The sequence below is a fragment of the Tiliqua scincoides genome, chromosome 2 (genome assembly GCF_035046505.1).
Source record: "Tiliqua scincoides isolate rTilSci1 chromosome 2, rTilSci1.hap2, whole genome shotgun sequence".
In the NCBI taxonomy this organism is placed as follows: domain Eukaryota; kingdom Metazoa; phylum Chordata; class Lepidosauria; order Squamata; family Scincidae; genus Tiliqua; species Tiliqua scincoides.
Window position 1 is genome coordinate 70,048,053 of NC_089822.1, and position 20,247 is coordinate 70,068,299.

The window sequence follows — 20,247 nt, forward strand, 5'->3', positions numbered from 1 at the left end:
AGACATCAGCAAACAACCACTATAAAATATGCTGGGCAGCAATGAATACAGACCAGTGGTTTTCAACTAGTGTGCCGCAAATGGTCTGCAGGTATGCCACGGGAGTTTGGGGACGGTCATTTATTAGGAGGGCCACTGGGGAATGCGAATCCCCTTCTAGCAGCACAGTGTGCCTTCTCAATTGTCAAAAAAGGGATGGTGTGCCTTGACAATTTTAGCACCTTGTCAGAGTGCTGTGAGAATAAAAAAGGTTGAAAATTGCCAATACAGACAATTGATCGTCTGCTGTTAAACAAAAGAGCAGCAACATTTTAAAAATTTACTCTTTACCCAGTTAGTAGGAGAAGTATGGCTTCAGTTCAATGCTGGAGAAAGGACATATTTGGAAAAACATGTTTGGAAAAAATCAAACACCTATCTACAGGATGAAAATTCATAATAGTTTTAAGAAAAACAACTTCTCCTATTGCCTTAAAAATAATTAGTAAGATTCATTATTCCCTGGTCCACACCTAAACAAGAACTTCAACCTTCAACTCAATCAGTGCAGCATCCTCAAGATGTCAGTGCATAATAAGACATGAATATAGTGATGAACCTTGGAATTACATTCAGGGGATACTTGCCTTGTCTGGCAAGCTAGATGGCTGTAATAAAGCCATGCAAAGCATATTTGAGGTAACTAAATGTTGCAGATCTTGCTCTCACACACCCGAGTGTAAATTCTACTGTATTATGTGGAACTTATAAGTACATGCACAGAGTTGCCTTCAGACACACACTCCCACTTTACCGAAATCTGCAGGGATGGGAATTCAACTAGTAAAGACTTGACTCAAGTAGCAAAAACTCATGCTCACTTGAGTCACAGACCTCACTGACTTGGACTTGACTCGTGACTTCGGGCCAATGACTCGGAAAAAAGTCATGGCTCGAATAGACTTCAATCCTGACTCGTTTTTGTGTGTGCTTGTGACTTGTGTGAGCGTATGTGCTTGATTACTTTTTTTTTGCACCATCTGATTCATGGCATATATTTTTCATAATAATACAGACTCAAGTCAAAAATGACTCTACAGCGGTATAGAATGAGTCGTAATGGCCACCTATTATGACTTGTGAGTTGACTCGAGTTGGGGTCAGAGTCTCATGACTTGGCACAGTGACTCCAGCACATCCCTACCAGTCTGAATGAAATGGAAAATGTACAAATTACTTACTGTACTCACTTTAAATCACTCGTCTTCAACCAGTAGACAAGGACCCACAAGTGGACCCCACCCTAACTTGAACTGGGCTGCATCAGAAATGCCACCACCCTTTCCTTTTCTTGCATATATTGGTCTTAGTTTTTAAAGAGGAAAGAAAGAGGTACCAGGTGCAAGAAGAGTCTATATAACCATGGAATAGCAAATATGGGGTCAGTAAAACTACTCAAGGCTTCACTGCAAGCAGCTCCTGCTAAAAATTCTCTTTTCACTTTAAAAAAGTGCAGGAGTCCTGCTGCCCTCCTCCTCTGCATGTGGTCACTCAAAAGAGGAAAATAAGATGGAGACAAACCTCGAGGACCCGTCCAGGCTTGATTAACAATTGCTTGTTAAAGCTTAGTTGCAGTCATGGTTATGACTTATCAGCGATAACCACACCTTGGAAGCAACATCTGGTGACTGAGGGTACTGTGGTGCTTTTCACATAACATATTGTAAATATATGAAAAATGAGGGGTTTAGATTAGCCTGCTCATGTAAACCACCTTGAAAGCTGTGCAAAAAGAGAAGGGAGGGATATAAATTCCACTGTATACATCTAAGGGCCCAATCCCATCCAATTTTCCAATGCCAATGCTGCTGTGCCTATGGGGTATGCACTGCTCCCTGTGTTGGGGAAACAGTCTTGGAGGCCTCCTCAAGGTGTGGGAACATTTGTTCCCTTACCTCAGGACTGCATTGCAGCTGCTCCAGTGCTGGAAAATTGTACAGGATCGGGCCCAAATTTTCTCAATGTTAGTCCTCCACCATATATCTTCGCATGGTCCACCTATTTGAAGTACCAACTGCAGTAACTAAGATGACATAATTGCCAGTTACTTCTGGGTTGGGAGGCCAGATGTGAAGTGACAAAGACTGGTAAGAGGATCAGGGTGGATGGGGGGGGGGCTTTGCTAAGTGCAGAAAAATGTGCTTTGGTGCTCTGCCCACCAAGCCAAGCCTCCTGCCACTGTTTGCTGCATCATGTTCTGGCCATCACTGCCAAGTGGCAGGTGTCCAGCGGTCCTGCTAATTCCAGCAGATACCACCTCAAGTACCAGTGGTGGTACCAGTACCACTGGTTGAGAGACACTGGTGTACATCACATACATAGAAAACAATTGAAACTACCTGGCCAGATGGAGATTCAACACAGGTCTGAGGGAGGGTCTAATAAGGCTGAAGGCAGCCTCTTGAGAGAAAAGGCACTGCACCTTCAGCACTCTCTCCATGCGCTGCTCTTCTCACGTCCGGAGAACTAGAGTCCAACCCTATTCCTGTCTACTCAGGAGTAAGTCTCATTATAGTCAACGGGCCTTACTTCCAGGTAAGAGTGGACAGGGCTGAAGCCTCAGAACCCAACCCTACACCTGTCTACTCAGCAGTAAGTCTCATTACAGTCAACGGGGCTTACTCCCAGGTAAGTGTGGCCGGGACTTCAGCCCACGCACGTGCCTTGCCTTGCCTTACCTTACCTTGCGTTGCGCGCTGGAGTCGTGCTTGTCGTTCCTGAAGACTTCCACGTTCTGGTGGCGCTGGGCTCGCGTGCGGGAGACGTTCCCCCTCTGAGAACTCATGTCTCCATGCCGCTGGACTTAACCCGGAAGCACGGCACTTCAGCTTCCGGTGCCTAGGCGTACTGTCAGCGGGTTGGCCAAGGCGCCGTACGTCAAGGCCGTCGGGTCCTCACCGCTTCGACGTGAAGCCTGGGATTGGCTCGGCCCACGGCAGGCCCCGCCTCCCCCTTTCCGATCGCTGAGGGCGGAGGGCGGCCTCTCATTGGTCAAGTCTTCAGGGCTGCCGGTCGGGGAAGGCGTTGGTCCCGCCCCGCTCGCCTTTCTCTCTCGACTGGCTCCCCTCAGGCTGGCGCTCCCCGAGTCAGTGAGCTCGGGAGTGGCGGCGGCGGCAGTAGTGAGGGCAGACCGGTGCCCACAGGCCTCGGCGACAGAGACTCCTCCTCCTCCTCCTCGGCGGCCGTCGTCGTGCTTTGTCCACCTCCAGAGCGGCTCGAGCCGGAACGCGAGGCGGTTACTCAGCGCAACCGTCTCCTGCTGCTTTCGAACGCGGCGGTTAAAGGCGCTATTGAGAGGGGGGCGGCTGAGTGAGTGAGCGGGAGCGCGCGCGCCGCCAGCCAGTGAGTGTGTGGAGCTTGCGTGTCGCCGCCGCCCTGCGAGGTCGTTGGCCGCGGCCGCGCGCTCTTAGTGGAGCGCGAGACGAGAGGTGAGTCCCTGCTTCACTGTGGCGCGCGCGTTGAGGGGGGGAGGGGACAGCGTCTGTTCAGGCGACTTGAGTGGGCTCTGGGCGGAACTCACCCGAGCCTGGGCAAGGGGGGGGGGGTTGTATGAGAGGCTGCCTGGGAAGCGCAGCAGCTTCACCTGGGGCTGCCCTCATTCAGCTGCCTTCGAGGGAGCCAGGCCCTGAGCTTCCCTCGACCTCACCTCCCCCGTCACTGAGACCACACAGCCCCCTCCCCCGTGTTGACTCGCCTCGCTTCCCCCCCCCCCGCTCGACCTCTCACGGCCTCTGAGGCCATGGGGCGCATGCCTTGCTGCTGGAGGGACTGGCTTGAGGAGCCCCTTCCGCCCCCCCACCACGAAGACTCTACGGTGCTGCCACAACACAGTCGCCTTCTGGTCTGTGTGGTGAGGTTGAATAGAGCCTATGGCTCCTTTAGAGCCCCCTCCTAGGCTTGACTTTACTCCCAAGTAAGTCCCATTGTTTTCAGTGGGGCTTACTTTCAGGAAAGTGTTCATAGGGTTGCAGCTTCAGGAGGCAGAGAAGGGAAGACAGAGCAGGTGGGATATGTAGTTGAGAGTTCTGGCACTTCAGGTGTGTGTGTGTGTGAGAGAGATCACTCCAGGAAGGACCCTCCCTGCCTCCCCCCCCCCTCTCTCTCTCTCTCTCTCTCTCTCTCTCTCTCTCTCTCTCACACACACACACACACACACACACACACACACACACACACACACACACACACACACACACACACACACACACACACACGAAAGAGAGACCGACCTGGAGTCATCTCACTCACTCACACACACAGACAAAGGACCTGGAGTCTGATTAGTCCTCATCTGCATGTAAGAGAGCTCTTTTTCTTTTGGGTATGAGAAGCATGCTGTTCCAAAGGGATACAGAAGAGCCAAGCAGTGCAGGCTTTATTTCTGAACAAAGCTCCCTCCCTCCTCCCTCCTCACCCCCCCAACCATATCCCTTTCCAGCCCTGTTTTGGATCCTGATGCTTGTAGAAAGTCTGAAGACTTACAGCTTCAAAGGAGGGTACAGTTGGTAGATAATGGCTCCTTTTCCTTGTTTGGACTTGTCAACAAAACTAAGCAGAAAAGGGCATTTCAGCTTCCGATTAGTGTTTGGGGTTCTCAAAAGGCTTCCTAAGCTTCAGTCTTGTGATGGGGAAAAGAGGTACCAGTTTGAGATGGTGTAAAAGGCACAATGCAGGGCTTCAGTGGTTATGAATGGGCAGATTGTTTTCTGTATGTTTGAACAGAATGAGCTACAGTGTGATGCTTTGGCATGTATAAATATTAAATCTGATTCAGTCACATTGGGAATCATAGCTTCTGTCTCTTCATTGACTTTATTCTTTGCTTTTAAAACTAGCCTTGCTTATTTGAAATGGGTCAGGTGTCCGTGTAGACAGTACCTAACTTGATTTGTGGCAAGTGTCTCTTAATTCAACTTGTCTGGAAACATATACTGGAAACTAGTACTTATTCACATTGGTCAGTCCTCTGATATGCTCCTCAGATTTGGAGAAATAGCAAATAGAAACAGAAACCCAAGGTGTATCTCTCTTTCTCTCCCTTCTTGTCTTTTTTTCTTGTTACTAGATTAGAGTGCATTATACTATTTTACATTTTAGCCCATGGTGTATCAATCAAGTAAAATGAATTGTGAATGATAGTTCCTACTCAGCTATATTTTCTCAAATCTTTTAGATAAACGTATCTGAGTGTTTTCTCCTGTAGTTAATGCTGATGTATCCTGTGATAGCTATATCTGTGTGTGTGTGTGTGTGTGTGTGTGTGTGTGTGTGTGTATATATATATATATATATATATATATATATATATATATATATATATATATATATATATATATATATATAAGTAGTCCTTTTCAGAGCTATTGGTTCTGCATTGTCATTAGCCAAATAACAGGTGTCCTTCTGTTATACTGAATGGGAAGGTGCAAAGGATGACTGGGAGCACTGCTGGATTGGTGGTAGAAAGATCTGGATTGAGACTTCACCTGGATACATCTAAAATATCCACAGAAAATGATACTGTATATACTGTATAAGAAAAAAGTGTAAGCCTTAAAATCAACCCTTAAAAGCTATACTCGTATTGACAGGTTAACACCCGTTTCTTACAGCAGTTGCGTTTGCGCAACATTTTAAAAGTTTCATTTTTGCAACATTTTCAGGGAACCTCCAAATGCACAGCTAAGGTCAAAAAAGTGAAATCATAAAGTACATTTTCATTTAAGTTTATTTTAGTCTTTAATGCACAGACACTATTACAAATTGGCACTTAACAACCATAGTGCCACCATTGTGTATCTTATGATTTCACTTTTTTTATTACTCTTCAGTAAATTTGACTGGTAACAATTACTGGTAACAGTTACTGGTAAGTCATTTGATGTCAAGAATGATAGTCAGCTTTTCCAGTATCTTGGATAAAATCAGATCAAATTATCTAATTCAAAGAACTTAATAAATCTTTAAGTTTTTCACTTGTCTTATCTACGGGTCATAGCAAATGCTATTATTTACATAGCAAATTCTGTGATTTATGCATGGTACACTAAACTTTATAAAATTAGGCAGTAAACATGCGCACATTTACTTGGGAATGAGCTAAATTGAACTAAGTGGCATTTGATTCTCAGTAAATGTGTGTACTACTAGCAGGGCCAACACATCCATGAGTTCAACAGAAGTGGTCTCCTCAGGCAGTGGATTGTTTGGGGACCCTACCTTTACCTACCTACCACTGCTGCTGCCCCTCCTCCTTTCACTTCCTGGATTTGGGAAAATGAAGGAGGTACAGAGCAGAAGATGAAGTATGGAGGAGAAGCTAGTACATCACCAGATAAAGGGAGGGGAGCATTTGGCACATCCCTTTAAACCAGTGGTATTCAGACTGGGATGTCGTGATGCCCCAGCCTGAGGGCCCAGGCCTCTGACCCCTTAAGGGGCAGGGGGGAAGGCAGCAACGCGATCCCCAGGATCGTGTTGCTAATGGGGCTGCAGGGACTGGAATGTACTCACCAGTCCCTGAAGCAGCCTTCCCAGGGTACGCCTGCACGAGCGCCTGCAGGCATCTCCAGCTGGTTGGAAGTGAAAGTGGAGCGATCGCGCTCCACTTCCAGTTTTGCGGAAGTGGAACGCAATCGCTCTACTTTCACTTTGAACCAGCTGGGGAGCTCTTCATGTGCTTGCGCAGGGCTCCCCGCACCCCCAGGACAATGCTGCAGGGACTGGTGAGTGCATCCCAGTCCCTGCAGTCCCCCTGGGGATTGCGTTGCTGCCTTCCCTCGCCCCTGCTGCTTCCCTCCCCTCCCTTGCAAGAACTTACTGCACTTTTCAAACTCCCAGAGAGTTTGAAAATCACAGCTTTAGACACAAGAAGGCCATTGACCAGCCCTGATTGATTAGTACAAGGCAGCCCTTAGTAAGCTACGGGGTTCCATTCTCAGAACCCCTGTGGATACCAAAATCCATGAATGATTGAATCTGTTGATTTCAGGCCTCCAAACTTGAACATAGCTGTGCTCCGGTCGCATCTGGAGGACCTTTTGAAGCCTCCAGAAGGCTGGAAACCACAACCGGTTTTCAGCCAAAACCAGAAGTTGCAGTTTTTGGCCTTCTGAAGGTCTCAAAAAGCCTTCTGAAGTATGGGGAGGAATACCTGACCCTCAGAAGGTCCTCTGGATGTGACCAGAGCATAGCTCCATTGCTTCCAGAATGTAGAGGATAGACCCTCCTGTGAGTTAGGAACCCACTTCAGAGTTTTCTGGATAAGGCACTTCAGAGTTTTCCTTGATGATTTAGGATACAAATAATAAAATAAAGCGCAAGAGAATATTAAAACTTAATAAGCCATAAAATAGCAGCTGGTAAAATATTAAAAGTACTAAAACTCTAAAAGCAGCACCCAACATAATGCTAATAAAGTCATTTAAAGTTCTTGAGCAATTACAACTGTGTTCACAGGCAGCTAAAATACATAATGGCGATAGTACAGTTGGTGGGGACCACTGACGGGTGATTGCCAAATCGATGTAAACATAGCCGTGGGCTGTATGTCTGACTTAAAAATCTTCACTTATGCATAACCGAGCAGAATAATTATTAATGGACATCTTATTTTTAGTGTACACTGTGAAGAACTGATTTGTTTAATCAAGTGTTCTATTCATACTTATCCAACAGCATGGAAATGCAAGTGTTGTACAGTACTTCCTTTTAACATACTATTGGGTCAAACCATATACTTTTGTAAGAGGCTTTGAACTGCAAATCTCAAAGTTTTCTATCATAAGCAGGTGTACTTACCCTACACATTTACTTCCTGATTCTTGAAGAGTTATACAACTAAACTAACCATGGAGCTGTAAAACTTTCTTTTATTTTTGTGTATTCTGGTGGAAGTACGGTATTGACATTACAAATCAACCGCTGGGGCTGCTCTTTTGCTAGTTTTGTGTAGGTGTGTGTCAGTGCAGATTGTTGCATGCTAAGATGGTTTCACAATTAGCTGTGGTAAATTCTTATTTTTGCCTTCTTGAGCTATATTAAGTTCAGTATCTTAATTGCTGTGGTGATCTACTAGATTACTACGTTTCTAGTAGACTACTAAAATTGTGATGCAATAATTTCTTCCAACACCTATGCAAAATAGCAACTTCAATGGCCTTTTGTTTATCATTACAAAGCTACTTTAAAGAATAAGAATAGGGAGCCAACTAATGTTATATTTCTACCTGTAACAAACCAGAGTAATTTTTTCTACTCAAATTACCCCAAAGGAAGAGATAAGTTGAGAGCCTTCTTTTTTAAAAAGAAGATAGCTTTCGATGATTAGCAATGTGTTAAGGACTTCATCAAAATGTGTCTTAGCTTTTTAGAAAATGATTCTTCTGCAAATGTAGCCCAAAATACATGTATCTCTTTGCATGTGTCATATTTAAGCCCCAATTATAATCTGGTGACAATGTATAATTGGTGCCCTCAGATCTTTCTCACACTAATCGAACATTGACAGAACAAATCTCTGACCTGGTATTAAATACATACAAGGGGCACTAGCATTGATATAAAGCAACAACTTTGAGCTTCTCAGTGCCCCACCATCATGACCTGCTTTGAAAGAATTTGGTTTTTGCAGATTCTTGTAGGTCACTGAGGGTCTTCTGCCTGCTTGGAGGTATCCCACCCTGAGCTTGGCTGATGGGGAAAGCATGTCTGACATGCTTCAAGATCTTGTCTATCCCTGGTATTTTGTGTGTCTCCCCTTTAGATGTCCTATACTTAGTTACAATCCATTTTGCACATGTGATGTACCTTGCATCTTTATAGAATTTCAAGGTGATGTTTTCATCCAGGTTCTCCTGGTGATCTATTCTTGATAACTATATTTTTATGCAACAGTGTTTAAAAGGGCTTATCATTCCTTCTGGATATGTCACTGACAAACTTAATAAATGCTCTGATCTTTGTCATTGATGAAAACATTGAATCATACTGTTTTCTGGAGAATCACTGAGGTGCCTTGCCTGTTACCTTTTCCCAGGTGGACAGTGAACTATTAATAACACCTGGAGAGAAAATCAGCCAGAAACTCACCTATCGCAGACACCCGCCCATAAATCGATCCCACAGATAAGCCGAGGGCAGGTTTTGAGCCAAAAATCATGGAATTTTCTATGACACTCGGATAAGTCCAGGGTTTAACTTAGGGGGGTGTCTGACTATAGTTTTGTCTGATTTTACTCGACGCCAGATCCTGAAAAATAACCCATCACTAATTGTTACCTAAGAACTGTAGTCTCTAATTTATTAAAAACATAGTAAAAGATCATAAGATACATTTTTATTATTTTCAAATTCAGGTCTTCATTACCTTTTTGTAAGCACTATCAGAGTAAGTGCAATGTAAACAACATACCAGTAAAACAGTGGTTCCCAACCTGGTATTCATGTACACTCAACAGGACCTTTAGGGGTGCTTGAAAAAGAATGGAATAATTGTAGAAAAAGGCAGGTCATGCTCCAGAATGCCTTGCAAGGCAGCAATGCATTGCAAGGACCAGGAAGGGAGGTAGCTAGTTGGCTGTGAAAGCCCCACCAATAGCTAGTTTTTGGTCATCAATTCATGTATGAACCAGTGATTGAAAACCAGCACAGTGAAAAAGCTGAAACATAATATGGAAAGTGGTCAGTCAGCCAGAATTTCTCAGCACACTTCTGGTGCAAAACAGTGCAAAGGCAGAGTCTTCTGTTCTTCAAACAAAGAAAAAGAGAAAACTCTGTGATAAATACATGAAGAGGCTTTCATATAGAGGAGATGAGGGCTTGTATTATTAATTACAAACATTTTGCTAATATGAAGGGTACAATTTATGGAAATGGGCTGCCAAGGGACATGCAAGTGAAAAAGGTTGGCAACCACTGCAGGCGAACCATGAATCAAATCCACCTTTAAGGTGCCTGGTGTGTTAAGCCAGAAGCTCTATGTACAACATACAACCCATAACATATAACTGGGAGTGTGCAATTCAATTCACAGCAGAGAGATGCAGCTGCATATATTTGCAACCCTTTTTATTCAGAAGTAGATCCACTGCTTTCCATGGGTGTTATTCTTAAGTAAGGGTGCATTGGATTGTAGCCTGCTTCAAATGGAAAGAAGGATTTCCATCCTGGTGTTTCAAGAAACACCTGCTTTGCAAGCATTTGCAAAGCAGAACCAGGCTGCAGCAGGAGAATAAAAGGTTAACAGATTGCTTCTAAGGAGCTGCCTGCTACTTGAGAAACTTTGCTGCCTGTCTGCAGCTTGAGAAACTTTTCAGAGTTGAAAGGCTTTGCCCTCTGATTGACCCGGAGATAAGCAAAGTGATAATTTGAGCTTGAGTACTTGGCAAAAATTTCAGGTACTATAGGGGAGTATCTACTGTAATTAGTTTCATCCTGGCCACTTTTTCTTATTTGTTATGCAGTGGCAGCCACTGAAGTTCACACAAGTTAACAACTTCTATTATTCTACCCAAATTAGGTAGCTTTACATCTTACCTTTCTATCATAATGTGTATTTGAAGTTGCAAACAACTTTTTAAATAAAACAATTGCACAAATACAAATGAAAGTAATCATAGCCACAAATTAACATAACTGCTGGAAGCACTTCTGCCCATAAGCCAAGCAGTTTATTTGCAATGTCCCCCCAGAAGCTCAAACTTTGTTCATATGCTTGAAGGCAGGCATTGACTGAGCTTGGTGGGCTTTTCTAGAAAGAATATTGACTATTTAAAGTCCAAAACTGTTTGGGACCAGGATTCCTCATGGTTGACTTTTGCCATAGAAATCTGCCTGTCATTGAAGATATGCAAGTGAGGCCCTCCACCATGTGATTCTAACTTTTAAAGTTTAGTGAATGGTTGTTGGGTAAAGGACCTTTTTGTGGTGGTGCTCAAGTTATGGAATTGCTGTATGGAATACCCCAAATTTGCCTAGTGTTGTCATCATAACTGTTACTTGGGTATCAGAGGCCATTCTGTACACTCATGCTTTCAAGCAGGAATAAGAAGTCCAACACAGCTTGAGTTGAGTCATGAATCTCTGCCCCCTGCAACTCAACTTGGAAATGAGTCCTAAAGGGGGCATTTTCTGAGTTGCCTAGAGCATTTTAGCAACTTGAAAAGACTCAAGACTTGAGTCATTCCCTTAAAAAAAAAAAAAAAACCAGCCTTGGGGGAAAAAAAACAGGACTGCTACTGGGTTGTATGTGTGTGTGTGTGTGTCTGTCAGAGTTACCTTAACCACTCCCTTGCAGTCCCCATTCCATCTATAAACAGGGCTGGAGGGGGTGGGACAGACTAAGTGAGAGCCAGGACAGAGGCAGCAAGAGGGTCACATGTAGCAGCTGCAAGGCTTACCAGAACAACCCAATCCTTTGCAGCTCTACTCAGAAGTAGTCCTTCTGGTCATTCATTGAGGCTTTCTCCTCCCAAGTAACAATGGAGCCCACAAGTAGGGTAGCTAGAGGGGATGCAAAACACTAAGTTTTGCAGGGAGCCTCATCTTAGCTTACAAAGCACTTCTTGCTGCAGGGAGCCTCACCATAGGCGTGCAAATGGCCCACTCCCTGTGACTTGCTTAACCCCTTAACAAAAGTGTATGAGTTGTACTAAAAATATATGGAACACTGTACTTAATGTTTTTCTTTCTTAAATCTCTGCTTTTTAAAAGAACACGTTGAATAGGAATCCTACTGGAAGCTAATTTTTTTCTCTTATTTCAGATTAGAAGATGAACAATCTTTCATTTAGTGAACTGTGCTGCCTATTCTGTTGTCCACCATGTCCAGGAAAAATTGCTTCCAAACTGGCATTTTTGCCCCCAGACCCTACATATACACTGATGTGTGATGAAAGTGGGAGTCGCTGGACTCTACATCTTTCTGAACGAGCAGACTGGCAGTACTCTTCTAGAGAAAAAGATGCCATTGAATGTTTCATGACTAGAACCAGCAAAGGTAACAGGATTGCCTGTATGTTTGTGCGTTGTTCCCCTAATGCCAAGTACACCTTGCTCTTCTCACATGGAAATGCTGTTGACTTGGGTCAGATGAGCAGCTTTTACATAGGACTTGGCTCAAGGATTAATTGCAACATATTTTCATATGACTATTCTGGATACGGAGCAAGTTCTGGAAAACCAACGGAGAAAAATTTGTATGCTGACATCGATGCTGCATGGGTAGCTCTTAGAACAAGGTAAATAGAGATGTATTATTTTGGTGTATATTTTTTACTAAGTTGGAACATGTTCATTGTTAAAGTAATCAATTTAATTTTTTTATGAAGATTTGTACATAGGCCATATTACCTTCACTTTATCTTCCCTACCCCCAGAAGAGAAAAGAAACATTGCTAATGCATAGTATAGCAAGCAAAAATAGCAGTTTAAATTGGTGGAATTCAGAGCATGGGTTAATGAAAGAATGGTTGATCTTAGTCAGAAATTCTGCAAAAGCAAGAGAGTCAAGTGAGAACATAGATTTCTATTGAAATTTGCTTGCAGCTGAAACTCTTACTTTGCACAGGAGTGCTTGTGAAAGACAAAGCAGCATTTTTTAAAAACAGGTTTACATATAACCATGTATAGCAAGAGAAGCTACAAAGTATCTCGGAATTACTATAGGACTGATAATACAGTTCACTTGTAAGGAGTTTAAGACAACCTTACAAATAAATGTAAAGTTTCCTTTTCCTCTATATCCCTTTGTATAGGCATGTACCTTCACATTCACCTTCTGCAGTCGTATCTATTTCTTGTCACTGTTTAGGACTGTATGAAGCAGTCGTGTCTGGTGGTTGTTTTTCTTCACTCAGCAATGAGTGCTTTTGAGCTGTGCCTGCAGCTTCAACAATGTCAGTCTTCCCCGGGATGGATATGATGCTGTTTCTTGCTTAAGGAAAATGTTCTTGAAGATTGGAAGAAACAATTGCCCTTGATCTATCCTCCTTGGAGCAGTTGGTATTTTATCACAGAGAGCAGTTAATTACTTATTTTTGCTTTGACCAGTGCAATGTTGTCCTTTTATTTGTAGAATTTAAATATCTCAGAGATCTTTAAGACATATATTGTATGGGATGTGTGATAGCATTAAGCAGCTTGATGCTTCTAACTAAATTGCTGGAGAAAACTTTTTTTGTATGAAATGACCTATGTGAGCATCATGTAAAGAAGATTTTGTATTTAGGTAAATTAAGGCTAGTTGACACTTTGAGACATCATGCAAGCATAAATTTCTGTATTTATATCTGCAAGTGAATGTTTAGAACTGTTCTATTGCCTAGTATCTGATACGTTGTAACATATTTTTAGGTGCTTGCAAAATTGTGGTCATGGAGGGAAGATTTTAGGCTTCCATTTTGCTCCCTCTTCCTATTCTTTCCACTTAGAGGGATGTTTGTCCTCCCAACAGTGGCATATATTTGGGTACCGCTCAGAGGAGCCATCATCAGTTTGGCTGATTTTTTTGGAATTCTGAAATAATTGCTGTAGGAAGATAAATAATGCAAACTGTATATCTTTGTCATATTTTTGAAGATTTCTGGGACTGTTTGACATGTAATATTTGTGAAACTGGGAATGGAAATAAAAAATATAGTATTCTAGGCTTGTGACACTTTGTGTGTAAGGTAAATTGTGCCTCTTGTGTGGAATCTGGTAGCTGCAATAATGGTGCAAAAAGGGAGGAGACCTATAAGTTCTTGAAGTTCCATTCTGATATCCTTTTATTTAGGAACTTTTAGTGCAAACTGCTTCAGATACTTGTAGAGTAGTGAAGGCTGAGATGTAAGTAATGTCTGAATAGTGGGTAAGTGGGGATAGTAAAATGAGTTTGAAAATGAAGTATATAGAATAGATTTTTTGTGTGGGGCTGACATTAGTAAATGGAAATCTGGAATATGAATTATAAACAGAAGTAGAAAACTGTTTCTATATGTTTTCAGCAATTCTCAAACTGTAGGTCTGGGACCCACCAATGGGTTTTGACCCAATTTCTGGTGATTCATGAAACTGACAGGGCAGATTAGGCTATGTGCATCAAGGGTTAAACTAGTTGTTACTGGGAGGGGGGGAAGCCCAATCACCTTTATACACCTTCGGTGTTTCTACATCAGGCTGCAGCCTCTAAAAAGTTTCAGAACCACTGCTCTAGATAACCTGTGGCATATTAACCTGTCACATTAAGTGTAAAATGTGAAGATCAGCCTGCTCTTCACTCCGTTGTTTCCAGTTTGTAGTAATACACATTATAGAGAAGGGAAAGTTCCTACATCCCAAAGTTTCTTCTATTTTGTATTTTTATATATGTAAAAAAGTATGTGTGCATGCGCACATATGCATGCACAATGTTATCGTCCCCCCCTTTCTGTGATCTGTCTTGTGGAGCGAACAGCTCATGATCTATAGTTTGGCTACCTGTGACCTACTGTATATTTTGTGGAAATGACTTTGCTGCCAGGTGGAATGATGGTTTGTGGTCAAACACCTTAGATACCATCTGAAAACTAGCGGTCAATGACTTAGAGTCCAATCCTGGGCTTGATGTGCCAGCTTACTGCCGGCGTGCACTGTTGCCAATGTGCTGTAAGGCACATTTGTGAGGCCTAATGCCAGGCAAGTGCCTGTGCTAGCTAGCTGGGTGGATGCCTGGTCTCCGCTGCTTAGCGGTCACAGGAACCGCCAAGCCACAGAGAGGAAAGCGGGGAGGAGGTGTTCCAGGGAGGGGGAGACAGGCGGAGGGTGGGGAGGAGCCGTGGCAGAGAGAGGGCAGTGGATGGTGTGCTGGGGGAGGGAGGCAGGACTGGTAGAGCTCTGCTGCACCAGAACCTGTGCGTTCGTGTGGGGCACGGTGCTTGACATGAATGCTCTTACATTGCGGGGCTGCTTCCCTTACCAGGGAGAAAGGGACAAAAGTCCCCTTCTCCCAAGGTGCCACCCGTGGCTGCTGTTGGCATGCAGGATGCGGTGGCAGCTGTTTTTGGTGCCACCACAGCCGCACGCGATGGGAGCTCAGGATTGGGCTGTTGGGGACTAATAGTTAAAGACTTTGATCTTGGGTTACAACCAGTTTTTATAATCTTGTGCTTGTCCAGTCACAAATGACTGCAAAAAATTTTTGTGCACTGTGAAAGTACAAGCCCTTGAGGTGCAAGAATTTCTTCTTAGCCAGTCGACATTGTTATAATAATCTTTGCTGCATTAAGATGTAAGATATACGAGTTCCTGTACTTAGGTTAGGTTCCAGGGTGTGTTTGTAAGTTTTGTTAATAGTGATATTATCAATAGTGAACGTTGTAAACTTTGAGGGGGAAAAAGTAATTACAGTACTCTGTAATGTGTGGTCTTACCCTGTAAACCAGGCTAATAGGGCTTGCTTAGGTTAGCTGGAATAAAATGGGGAATATTTCGGAATGGGTGTTAGTACCAGCTATGAACACATGGCCAGGCATTATCTTGAAAGTTTAATTTGGAGACTCATGAAGCTGTTGCTCTGTATTCAGACAGGGCTGTCTTCTCTACAACAAGGGGTTGAGGACAGGGAGCTGGGCCTCCTTCATTGGCCCAGCTGAGATCAACTGGTTTTCTGGTTTCTTCCTTCCTAGAAATGCCTTTCAACAGCCATTCCACCTGACTGCAACAGAGGAGATTTATTTTGTGGTTTTTATTGTATATGGTTTTATTTTTTTAAGCTGCTTTTAGGGCTTCTAAGTCAAAGGTAGAATAAAAATAACAGATAGCTGGATCTGTATGTCATTTGCACCATGTTCTGTGATCTTAAATTATTTTATTCAACTACATGCTTGTTTTTACATATAAAAATAACCTGTTTCCACCACTTCAATTAAAGTTTTAACACAATGAGTATTTGACAGTGCTTTCCGAGGCATGTCTCTTTAGAAACAAGTTCCACTGAATTCAGTGGAACTTGACTTCTGGGATAGTGTGTGTATAGGTTTCTAACCTGAGAGCTCTTCTGCTTGCTTGCTTTTGATTGATTGCCATACAATGTGAATCTGTTTCTTTGGTGTGAAAAAACAATTACTATCCAGTCTTGCCTCTTACCTGGCTTTCTCTTCATGAAAGAAGCCATATTAGCTTGTGTCAGCAAGAACACAAAACACAGTGACATCTATGCATGGAAATGAGACTTGGTTCCACATGATACCTCTGTAGTGTGCCCAAAGTGGTTACTCTGGATTGAATTATGCAGGATGAATTCGTTAGGCAAGCTGTTTAGTCTATAGGAATGTCCTAATTAAGGATTCAAAAGAATTGCTTAGGTACATGGCTTGTCTTGAAAGCTGCTGGGATATTCTAAACAGTTTTTGGTCCTAAATTTCTGAATGCAGCAGGAATGTTCTTTAAAACTCTGAGAGAACAAATGACAGCTGTGCACATGATGGCTGCCATTTTTATAAGCTTTTTAGAAAGAAACTTATAAGAAGACTTGTAGACTTATAAGGAGAAATCTTTGCTTTATGCTCAGTTACTTTTTCATCTTAGAAAGTATTTTGTCCATAAGTACATATTTTGCAAACATCAGTTTTGTAGAATACAATGTATTTGATTTGTTGCACTTGATGAAAAAACTGAAAATCCTTTGGCCTTCAGATTTCTTTAAGTAATGCAATTCCAGGATTTTCTGAGATGTAGCATGTGTGCATGATACTTTATTTGTAGGCTATCTGCCCCTGTTTTGAAATAACATGCTGTTCTTTCCAGGTACGGAATTCGTCCTGAAAATGTGATCATATATGGCCAAAGCATAGGAACAGTGCCATCTGTGGATCTTGCTGCTCGTTATGAAAGTGCTGCTGTAATTCTTCATTCACCTCTGACCTCAGGAATGCGAGTAGCTTTTCCTGATACAAAGAAGACCTACTGCTTTGATGCATTCCCAAAGTAAGCTGTAGTATTTAAAGGGGGTTAGAGAGAAATGAGCCGCTTCACTTGCTCTTCATGGTGGGCCAGATGTTGACTTCTCACTTAAAAGAAGTCACTAAACAAGAAAATGAAAGGATTGGTCAATGTGTAGCAGTTTTTACTGTAAATATGAGAGCGTTAATATGTCTTATCAGTTTTTTTTCCCAACTGACCATGTCTACATAAAAACATATGAATTCTGTGTGCTGGCTTGAAAATCACCACTGATATGTCAAGCAAGCATGGTAAACATTCGATCAGCTTCAGATATTCAAAGTTCCTATGCATAGGTAAATAATTTGACTATTTGTCAAGCCATGTTCTTATACTAACTCTCTTCTGTTTTCTACAGCATTGACAAGATCTCTAAAATAACATCTCCAGTGTTGATAATACATGGGACTGAAGATGAAGTGATTGACTTTTCACATGGCCTAGCATTATTTGAGCGCTGCCAAAGACCTGTGGAACCACTGTGGGTAGAAGGAGCAGGGCACAATGATGTTGAGCTTTATGGACAATATCTTGAAAGATTAAAACAGTTTGTATCACAAGAACTGGTGAATTTGTAAATTGCTTTAAATAGTTACTGTGGAATTTTTTTGCTGAACTGCACGTCTCGGTAATCTCAGCATAAAACCTGATGGTTTTGTTTTCAAATCAGGTCAGTTGCCTTCATAAATGTACAGGTAATGATTTGTAAACATAATTAATGAAGGTTTTTAACACCAGTGTTTACTGGAACAGATGATGGAAACAAGCTGGTGTAGTTCATATATTTTGTGCAAGTTTCTTAGACTAAATGGAAGTATATTTGCAAGTTATTCTTAAGATGTACATAAATCACAGGGAGGAAAGTGCAATTTTAATTATGTAAAATCTCAGATGCTGTAAAGGTGTTGCCAAATGCTTTGGCATATCAAGCAACTTTATATACAATATTTTTAAAACATCTCAAGCATACTGTGACTTTGTTGCACACGTGTAGTTGAATAAGTTGTACAAATAGCCATTAGATCTGAAGAATAAGAAAGAGGAATGAAAATGACTGCTGGAAATTACAGGCCCTATTATATAGGGAGCAAGTCAAAACAAGTGTTTTATTACCTTTCATGTCTTATTCTCAATGTTTTTTCTCTTCCTGGATGATTGATGTTAAAAAACGCCTTTTGATCATTCATGTTGCTCTACAAAGCAGAGGCACAAAACTTGTTTCTTTTCTAACCTGTCTTAGTAACAGGGTCCACATTAAAGAAATTAATTTTGGAACTTCTTACTAATTTCAGAGAAACCAATGAAATGTAAAGATCATTGTGTGTGGCCATTTTGAAATGATCATGTAAAGAAGCAGAACTTGGATTATAAGAACCCTAACATTTATCTGACTTTTGTACTGGCAAACATGCAAAGTCGCAATTGTCATTTCAAATTTGATTTGAAGGTTTGTAAGCGTAGGGCTCATTGTTTCAATTATTATGAGAATTCTACTAATGTACTCCTATATAGTGAAATGAATGTTAACAATTAACTCATAGTAAAATTGCCTTTCCCATGAATAAATTTTTGCTTGAATAAAATAGACCTAAAATGTAGCCTAATTTGTAAACAAAGTAATAGTACTCCAATACACACTGTGCTTCTAATTTTAAAGCCTTACGTAGTTGACTTGTTCTGCTCGTTTTTGTGATAGTCTAATATTGTATAATGTATTATGTATTGTGAATGCGGGGTTCCAATGTGTTAAACTCGAAGAGAAATTCCACACACTTAATAGTCTTATCTGCAAAGCATAAGCCAAGTTGCTGATTAACCAATCTTCTGTCATGAAAAAGCTAGAATAGCACGATTTCCAATGTGACTAGAAAACTTTGCCCAAAACTGCTGCTTCTGTCATTCTGACCTCTTTCCCCTTCCAGAGCTTTTCCCAATCTCCTTGTCCATTTCTGTTTTAAACAGTCATGTTTATCGAATACTTTGCTTAAATAAAAGTCGCACTGGCTTATAATTAGAGGTTTGAGTAGCTTTTTATGTTTTAATGAAGGACTGTGCATATTAAATATGCTGGGTAAACCATATTAAAGTGAGTAGCAAATATTGTCAAACATAAAAAATAATACTATACTTGCATGTAATGGCAAACCCCAGTTGAAACATTAGGCAGCATAGGAACACATTTGAACACTTCGCCTCTGTGCGTTGGTGAAAGTGCTGCCATTATTGCAATAATGGTTGCAGGCAGTCTTCCCTGGGTTGTATGGGTCATACTGTGTTTTGATTTACTGTAATTCCCTGTACAGAAAGGATTATGTTGAGATGGGTAAAGGCAACCAATTCACACTCATGAAGATCCCTAGAGTGGTGCTAGTGAAATTAAAGGTGTTCTAGTATTGACATAATCAAAAGCACCACCACCATTCAAGGTGAAGACTTCGTAGATGCCATAATGGCTCGATTTATTAAATATATTATGACCATTAATTTTACATCTCTGCACAGCTTTGCTTCATACATTATGAGGCAGTTTGATCAAGGCAAAGTTACTTGGAATATCAAGTTAAGTGCCTGTGTAGATGTTGGTGGTTTTACAACATTGTACTGCAAACTATGCAGTCACCCATAACAATATAGCCTTGTGAAAGTGTTGCTGAATTTACTGGAGTAATTTTATAGGGCAGGGGTGTCCAAACCCCAGCCTGGGAGCCAGATGCGGCCCGCGGCGAGCCTCTATCCAGCCTGCGGCCAGCCTCTGATCCCCTGAGAGCATGTGGCCCAGTTAACCAAGCACAACCAGAGTTGTGCTTGTGGGGTAGGGGAATGGGGGTCTATTTAAGTTCGTGCTTTATTTCTTGGGCTGTGTTTGTGCTTGGAGAAGTCCTGGACATTTGAGCCCATTCATTTATTCATTCATCTAAGTTCTATCTCTAATGTATTTATATAAATTTTATATTTAATTTTTTTTTTCCAGCCCTCAACACTGATACAGATATTTGATGCGGCCCTTTGGCCAAAAAGTTTAGAGACCCCTGCTATACAGTGCTGATTTGCTTTCTGCCCAAGTACCTTCTTAAAGTTCTATTCTGTATTACCAAATCAACAAGTTCAGTTGCCCTTAATGAGTGAAGGAATCTCTAAAACTTCGCTTCAGTGTTTTTGTTCACTTAAATAATTATCTAAGACAATCTTTTGTATTTTTAAAATATCTGCTCACTGTCACTTGTCCTAGTGACATCCCTGAACATAGTT

At 41.9% G+C, this 20,247-nt stretch overlaps 2 protein-coding genes across 2 annotated transcripts in view; one reads left to right on the top strand and one right to left on the bottom strand.

The window, feature by feature from the left end:
- Positions 1-2,843, bottom strand: part of C2H9orf85 (chromosome 2 C9orf85 homolog) — a 31,748-nt gene extending 28,905 nt beyond the window's left edge. The window contains exon 1 of the mRNA XM_066616363.1: positions 2,723-2,843. Within this exon, the coding sequence (XP_066472460.1) occupies positions 2,723-2,824 (102 nt within the window). The 5' untranslated portion in view covers positions 2,825-2,843. The remainder of the gene's footprint in view (positions 1-2,722) is intronic.
- A 253-nt stretch (positions 2,844-3,096) lies between these two features.
- Positions 3,097-18,991, top strand: ABHD17B (abhydrolase domain containing 17B, depalmitoylase). Its single transcript, XM_066614870.1, has 4 exons — positions 3,097-3,467; positions 11,804-12,278; positions 16,804-16,983; positions 17,357-18,991. The coding sequence occupies exons 2-4, from the start codon at positions 11,812-11,814 to the stop codon at positions 17,574-17,576; spliced, it is 867 nt and encodes a 288-aa protein (XP_066470967.1). The 5' UTR covers positions 3,097-3,467; positions 11,804-11,811; the 3' UTR covers positions 17,577-18,991.
- The last annotated feature ends 1,256 nt before the right edge of the window (positions 18,992-20,247 follow it).